The sequence below is a fragment of the Lolium rigidum genome, chromosome 3, assembly GCF_022539505.1.
Source record: "Lolium rigidum isolate FL_2022 chromosome 3, APGP_CSIRO_Lrig_0.1, whole genome shotgun sequence".
Lineage (NCBI taxonomy): Eukaryota > Viridiplantae > Streptophyta > Magnoliopsida > Poales > Poaceae > Lolium > Lolium rigidum.
Window position 1 is genome coordinate 343413917 of NC_061510.1, and position 8249 is coordinate 343422165.

The 8249-nt window shown below is 45.3% G+C and overlaps 1 protein-coding gene across 1 annotated transcript; it reads left to right on the forward strand.

Moving 5' to 3' along the window:
- Window positions 1–3683: 3683 nt before the first annotated feature.
- Window positions 3684–6608, forward strand: LOC124703971 (suppressor of disruption of TFIIS-like). The gene is made up of 7 exons (XM_047236204.1): window positions 3684–3864; window positions 3974–4137; window positions 4249–4286; window positions 4419–4506; window positions 4593–4823; window positions 5313–5378; window positions 6161–6608. The coding sequence occupies exons 1-7, from the start codon at window positions 3816–3818 to the stop codon at window positions 6353–6355; spliced, it is 831 nt and encodes a 276-aa protein (XP_047092160.1). The 5' UTR covers window positions 3684–3815; the 3' UTR covers window positions 6356–6608.
- Window positions 6609–8249: the final 1641 nt, after the last annotated feature.

Sequence of the window (8249 nt, forward strand, 5' to 3'; positions counted from 1 at the left end):
GAGGACAGATTAGTTAGGGGCAAGATTGGAAATTATTTTTCGCTGCAATCTTCCTTAATCAGCGCGCCAGAAAATTTACGCCAGAGTATTTGTGTATGCCAATGTGCCAAAATATCTCAAACAATTGTCAAAGAGGTCAAAGTTCCAGCGTGAACCGAATGACATCAGCTGAGTGCACCGCCCCCTTGCAGACCGGATTGCGATCCGAATTGTATTCATAAACCAACCTAAAGAAACAAAATCAGATATGAGTGAACAAATGGAGGCCGAGCTATACGCAGGTTTTTATTTTCAAAAATTCAAAAATTATATTCGTAAGTTTCAAAAAAAATCTGAACAAAAAATCTGGATTTAGCTAATGATAAAATCTACAAATGTGCAAGATCTCAGTGTGAAATTCATTGTATTTTAGCTACATAAAAATTGCCTAGAATACAAACAATTTAAATTGAGATTTTACACGTTTTTGTAGAATACATCATTGACTACATCTAAAACTTTCGTTCATACTTTTTTTGAAACTTGCAAATATGATTTCACAATTTTAAAAATAAAGAGGTGCATGTAGCTCTAGCACTACGGGAGAATTGCAGTACGCCGACGGCCAGGCGATGTGCCGACGAAATGTCGGGGCCGTCGGCACAGTAGCCTCCGGAGCGCGGCGACGAGAATGACCGTCGGCGTTAAATTGGCCGTCGGTACAGGCTGGATGTGCTGACGGTCACCGTCGGCACAGTTCTGGCCGTCGGCACAGGACCAGTCTAGCCGTCGGCACAATATTTTTTTTCCTTTTTTTCCACTACAGACCTGTGCCGACGGTTTAATCGTCGGCATAGCTTTTTCCTATTTCTTCATGACAGTCTTCAAAAAAGCATAACTAAATCATTCTAACTGAGAAAGATAAGTATAATATATCAAATTTTACAGAAAAACAAGATCTATCATAGAAAAATATCAAAAATGGAAATTTCGAATACCTAAATAAATTTTCTTAGAAATGAGCTATAATGTTCGAGATTTTATGGCTTTCACACACGCCAAAAATGAAAAATGGTCGCTCGTGGGTCGGATTAGAAATCCACGTCTGGGGTATTGCTTACCATCCTAGGGCCCACACACGTGCCAACTATGACCTCGTTTCGGCAAATTATGCCATACCGAGGCCGTTTCCCACCTCATTTCCCCTGAAATCCATAGAACCCCAGACGTGATAGCTCTTTTCGTGAAGGGTTTTTCTAAAATAATTGCCACATCCCAGTTTTGACAAACGGAATAGTTACTATGACATATAACTTGACAACACGCGGCTCAGTGGGATTTTTTGACTTCGTTCAAATTGCCATCTGGCCAAAGGACATGCGGTATCGCCGTACCGGGCGTGCGGGTGCACCCATTCGCGAAAAAACTAAACGGACAAAAATTAGCACATATAATGATGCGTCGTAGAACTAAAAACATTTTTTCCGGAATTTCTGGAGCGACGGATAGTTGAGCCCTAGTTCAAATCCGGTCAGTTTCCAGCGGATTCGGCGGGACACCGCCGGAAGCCGCATGGATTCTCAAATAACTAACGCGTGTACATGCCATGTGATAGGTGGTGCGTAGGTGGTCTACTATCATCGCATGGAGGTTTCACGTCATACTAAAATGCGCCCCATGTAGTTGCTTCACAAATAAAAACCATTTTGGCACGCTAAAAATGAAACGATGGTCGCCCGTGGGTCAGATTAGAAATCCGCACCCGGGGTCTTGCTTCCCATCCTAGGGCCCACACACGTGCCAAATATGACCTCGTTTCGGGAAACTATGCCATGCTGAGGCCGTTTCCCACCTCATTTCCCCTGAAATCCATAGAACTCCGGACGTGATAGCTCTTTTCGTGAAGGGTTCTCCAAAATAATTGTCGTATCCCAGTTTTGACAAACGGAATAGTTACCATGACATATAAAATGACGCCACGCGGCTCCGTGGGATTTTTTGACTTCGTTCAAATTGCCATCTGGCCAAAACAGGGCCACCGGGACATGCGGTATCGCCGTACCGGGCGTGCGGGTGCACCCATTCGCGAAAAAACTAAACGGACAAAAATTAGCACATATAATGATGCATCGTAGAACTAAAAACATTTTTTCCGGAATTTCTGGAGCGACGGATAGTTGAGCCCTAGTTCAAATCCGGTCGGTTTCAGCCGGATTCGGCGGGACACCGCCGGAAGCCGCATGGGTTCTCAAATAGCTAACGCGTGTACATGTCATGTGATAGGTGGTGCGTAGGTGGTCTACTATCATCGCACGAAGGTTTCACGTCATACTAAAATGCGCCCCATGTAGCTGCTTCACAAATAAAAACTGTTTGGGCATGCTAAAAATGAAAAGATGGTTTCCCGTGGGCCGGATTAGAAATCCGCGTCCGAGGTCTTGCTTCCCATCCTGGGGCCAACACACGTGCCAAATATGACCTCATTTCTGCAAACTATGTCATACCGAGGCCGTTTCCCACCTCATTTCCGATAAAGTCAACCAGATTTAAACTAGAGGTACTTGATCTATTGCTCATGATTTTTGGGTAAATTAAATTGTAGGTTCAAAATATGATATGGATGTCATATTTGTATTCCTCTCATTTTTCTGATCAATTTAGACATATTATTTGTCAAATTCGTATTTACTGATATTAATTATTCCATATTAAATAAAAAGACAAAAATGAAATCATTTAATTGTTTTTCAAATTCTATATTATTATTATTTATATATATTCATTGTTGTTTACTTAAGTAATTGTTTAGAATTCAAAAATATAGAGATGTGGCAGCACGGTCAAAGGGTTAATATGATTGATATGGTAGTATTAACAACAAGGGCGTCATTTCTTTCATGGAAGCTCATCCGAAGAGAACCAAGAAGTTAAGCGTGCTGAGGCGGGAGTAGTGTGAGGATGGGTGACCAACTGGGAAGTTTGACTACAAGTGCAATTTGATCTAATATTAGGTGTACTAAGTGTAAGTGTGATTGTGAAAGATTAACAAGTAAAAAAGAATAAGAAGAAAATTGGAAAAAAAAATATTTTTTTAAAAAACATAATTTGAATCTTTTTTCAAAAAAAATTTGAAAATTTTGAAATACTATGCCGACGGTATAACCGTCGGCACAACAATCTGTGCCGACGGCCAGTCTGTGCCGACGGTGATCGGGCAGTCCCCGACCAGAACTATGCCGACGACGCTACGCCGACGGTCGACCAAAACACAACCTATGCCGACGGCCTTCTTTGATGTGCCGACGGCTGGCAGCCGTCGGCAGACTGAAGCTCTCCCGTAGTGTAGCAGTTTTTGCGAATGAGACCACTTGTTGACTGTTGAGACGCTCTAAAGTGGCGGGTGTTGACGTGTATAAAGTAGATTGACTAGCCCTTTACATCAGTTTGGACTTTTAGTTCAAATGACTAGTGCATGAAGCTTAACAGCGGAGACGCATGCAGCTTCTGCCCAAACCCGACCGCAAGAAGGTTGCTCGGACACGGAGACGCGTCACGCGTGGGAGCTCCGCGTCGCGCGGCCGCGAGGAAAACGAGCCGCTGAAGCCAAGCGGAGAGCCGATGGAACCAACACCTCACCAACATGTGTACGCTCCAGAAAGAAATTCCTCGTCATCCACTCCCCGCCTCGCGCTCTATTTAAACGCCTCGACCCTCGCCTTCTTTCCCTCGCTCGCTCTCTCGCTCTGCATATCATCCCGACTCCGAAGAGACTCTGCTTCCTGCTCCGTCCTCCATCGTCCCCTGCTCCTCGATCGCAGCTTTCTCCCCGGCCGGCCATGGCTTTCCAGTGCCCCGTGAACTCCCCCTTCGACTGCCTCCTCCTAGGTAAGCTATTCAAGCCTCACCTCACGCCTCTCTATCAGTCTCTGTCTCTCTTCTTGGTGCTACAATCAGTTTCTGATGGCGAATTCTTTTCTCCCTCTGCACCGTGAAGACCTCGACGACACGCTGTACCCGGGCGGCACCGGCATTGGGCCGGCGCTGAAGCGCAACATCGACGAGTTCCTCGTCGCCAGGTTCGGCCTTGCCGCCGACAGGGCCGCCGCACTCCGCGTCGAGCTCTTCCGCTCCCACGGCAGCACCCTCGCCGGCCTCATCGTACGCACACTCCAACTTGGCCTTCTCAACCTATCCATGCTTCTCCCCTCGTCCTCGCCTTTTGCTTGCGTTCCTCCTAACATGTGGATTTTTCATCGTCAATTCCTGCAGGCGCTCGGCCACGACGTGCACCCCGACGAGTACCACAGGTCAGCACGCAACACCCAACGCACACGCAAGCTCCCGCCCCTGAATTCCTGAAACTAATGGGCGGTCACGCCTCTAATTTCTCCACTATCAAAGCTTAATAGTAATTTTGTTTGGACGGTGTGCGAATGCAGCTACGTGCACGGGCGGCTGCCCTACGACAAGATCGCCGCCGACCCGCGCCTCGCCGCGCTGCTGCAGAGCATCCCGCAGCGCAAGATCGTAAGCGTCCTTCATATCTTGATCGATCGTAACCATCGGACGAGCCTCTGCTGACTGATCGATCATATGCATTCATACGCGCGCAGCTGTTCACCAACTCCGATCGCGCGCACATGAAGAGGGCGCTGGAGCGGCTGGGCGTGGACGAGGCCTGCTTCGACGACGTCGTCTGCTTCGAGACCATGAACCCGCACCTCTTCGGGGAGGTGAACGGGGACGACGATGCCGACGCTGACCGCACCGTCGTGGTCCTGAAACCGTCCGTCGACGCCATGGTCGCGGGCCTGCGCGCCGCCGGCACAAACCCACGCCGAACGGTAACTACCTGCTGGGCTGCTACCAAATTTCCACCCTTATTACCTTCCGTCTCTGATCTTTCTGAAACCTTACAAGCAGTGTACTCGTGTGCGAAGCACCATATGTTCGTCAGGATTCAGGAACTGGGTGTGGTTTCTGAACTCTGACCACATGTGCTCCACAAACCAGTTGTCCTGTCACAGGATATTTTTCTTGACGGAGCTCCGTCCCAATATACTGCTATAGAAATATTGACGGTAGAGAGGGTCGACGTCTTAATGTAACAAACCGAATCCCACGAGGAACGGATAGTGACACCAGGTGGAACACGAGCCACTAACTAGAAAACTATTAGCAGCTAATCAAGCCCTTATCGTCCACACTTAGCTTTCGATGAAAGCAAGGCTTATTACTATAATCTTAGCTAGGTGTCATTTTTGCGTGCTTCATTTGTGCTCCCTGCTTGATCATCACAAAACTAATATTTTGATCTTGTCATGCTCTGTCAGCTCTTCCTCGACGACAACGAGAGGAACATCGCGGCGGGGAAAGCTCTCGGCCTCCGCACAGCCCTGGTAAACTACTATCCGACCAGTCTCAATCCATCTCTCGCCTTAATTTATGTTGAGCCACGAGTATATCATTCATCTTTCCTCACCAGTTTAGACTTGTGTGTGAACCGTTTGCGCTCGATGATTCAGAACTCATAAGTCGTAATCTAAAACAGCAAAAACGTGACGCGTTTCGCGCAACAAGACCAGCTAAACGACGCCGAAACTTTTCGTGGCGCCAACTCAGTTTTCAGTGACGTTGCTGTCAGTCCTTCGATGGTTAGCCAGGGTAGGTCGATCGACGCATCAGGTGGCCGGTGCACGCTGATTAGGGATGCATTATTCCCATTTCTTGCAATTATCGTTGATATTGCTTTAGGCAGGTTCCCATTAGGCCATCCGCGTTCACATTATTGGGCACTATCACTACAACCTGATATTGCACATGGAAGCTTTGTGGCTGGCATTTGCAAGCAAAATGTGTGATCCTGCCTGGCTGAAATGTGAGGAAGCGGCAGAACAAGTAGAAGGAAAAAATCTCCCAACCGAATCCGAATGGCCCGTTTCTGTTCTCTCAATCAATTAATAATCGTTGGCACATCACATCACTCAAAATAGTTCCCATTGTCTCTGTCCACGATCGACAGATAACGTGTCCACTCCAACTTTGAGTACAAATCGCCGTCACCAAAGAGGACCCGCATGTATAATCTAATTCAGACACGTCAAAAGAAACGCTGAGGCTAACGTATAGAGCAACTTGATGCTTTTACACTGAAAAGTTGATCAATTTGGTGAACCTGCAGGTTGGCAAGAGGGCGAGGAGCAAGGATGCGGACTACGCGCTGGAGAACATCGGCAGCCTCCGGCGAGCCATCCCAGAGATCTGGGGCGGCGTCGCCGCCGCCGACGAGCTGCAGCCTGACCACAACGTGGAGAAGAACAAGAGCATGAGGGCCGAGCTGGACGCCGTCATCCAGCCCACGTCAATCCAGGCCTAATCGCGTCCTAATCTCCAACCGGCCAGATAACAAGATGTCCATAATGCTTCACTAATAAAGCTTCCGCTATGTATGTATGTAATCATGTAAATTATGTTCTGATTCCTGATGATGCGTACGTGTCTCAGTGTGCATATGCCTGTACCTAGCTGACAGACAAACATATGCACGATTCTGATCAGTTGTAAAGCCAAGTTTAATCAAGTGCAGGACGAGTCATGTGTCACATGCATGTACGTGCGTTCTTAACTTCTTATAATGTGTATTGTGCTTCTTGATTATCTTCCTATCTGATTGCAATTGCGTATCACTTTCTTCCAAAGTATACATATTTAGACCGAATAAATAACGGTTTATGCAAAAACGACCTCAGTGATACCCTCAAGCATAAGAAAAGAGGTGTTCACAAATTAGAAGCAACACCGTTGTACGTGTGAACGGGCGAAGTAGACAAGAGCAACAAGAGTTCTCAAATGCAGCATATATATTCCATGTCACCGCTTAGAGCCAGAAAATCGTTTGTGCTTTGGGACTGATCAGCGCGTACTTCGCATCGACTTAATTTGGACGGTGGGTGATGACGCCGACAGATTGGTACGTTCTAGAATTGTGTCGCCCGCCTCAATTTTGCAATCGTATCGGAGGACACTATTCTCACCTTCCGTCGTACAACGCAGTTGTTGTTGTCGACCAACTCTATGTAAAGCAAATTTTCAGAACTTACGTAGTGACATTTAATGATAGAAAAAAATCACGGTAGTATCAAAGTTTTTAAAATTTATGGATAAGTCATGCATGTATAGTATATTGTTACGGTGCATGTGTGCAAATTATTAAGCGTATGCAACCTGTGAAAAAAAAAAGTGACCAAGCCACAATTTCTATTTTCTCATTTCCTGGAGGTCGCGTAATGTCATATTAACTTCACAAAGAGTTGTATGAGTAAACTTCAACCCGTGATATAAATACATGATTTTTGTTTGTTTGTAATACTTCGAAAAACAAGAATTGCAATTTTTTTGACAACTTCTCAAATGTATATCTACCTAGGAATGTACTAGCAATCTAGCATTCCACCTCTAGCAGTTTGATTTCTTATCATAGCCACTCGCATCATTGTCATCTCTCTTCGTCACCGCCCTCGATGTAACCCAGTTCAGGCCTTGGCCGCAATTCCGAACACAAATAGTGGGAGCCAACGGGCTGCTGCGGCTTGGGAACTCTAAACAAGTGTCCAAGAGGTGCGACCTAACCACACATAATAGAAAGGAAAACGCTTTGGATCCGGCGATCGATCGCGTGCCAGCGATCGGTCGTCCTGGCTCGCTTCCGCGTCATCGTATATGGGCCTTCTTTTTCGGCCCAACAATGGAGAGTGTTGTCCTTTTTTAAAGAAATCTACAATGCTATTTCCAGATTGTAAAAATTAAATAAAAATTTGTAGTAAAATCACACGACATAATTTGTAAGATTTTTCTAAGTGATATGTTACAAAAAGGTGCGTTTCTTAACATGTTGTAAACACATGATTTTTTGTTGTAATCATTCGTGATTTTTGGTGTAATTGTTTTAGTCATGGATACCTTTTTTTCAATGTAGCATACGGCTCGCTTATTTTGTAACAGTTGCGTATAAAATTTGTAATGAAATCATATCAAAGATGTTGTAATGTTTACCTGACGTTTGCCACAAGTTTATGATTTTTGTTGTAATCGTTTGTGCTTTATTGTTGAAATACTTGGTAAATTTTTGTTGTCAATCAATATGTAGCAAAATAAAATGTTGTTAACCATCTTTTCATTGCTACAAACACATATTCATTTTTTATTTTGTTGTAAATGTTTTTTTGTGAAAATAGCTAATGATTTTTGTTGTAAATCCATGTATTGCAAAA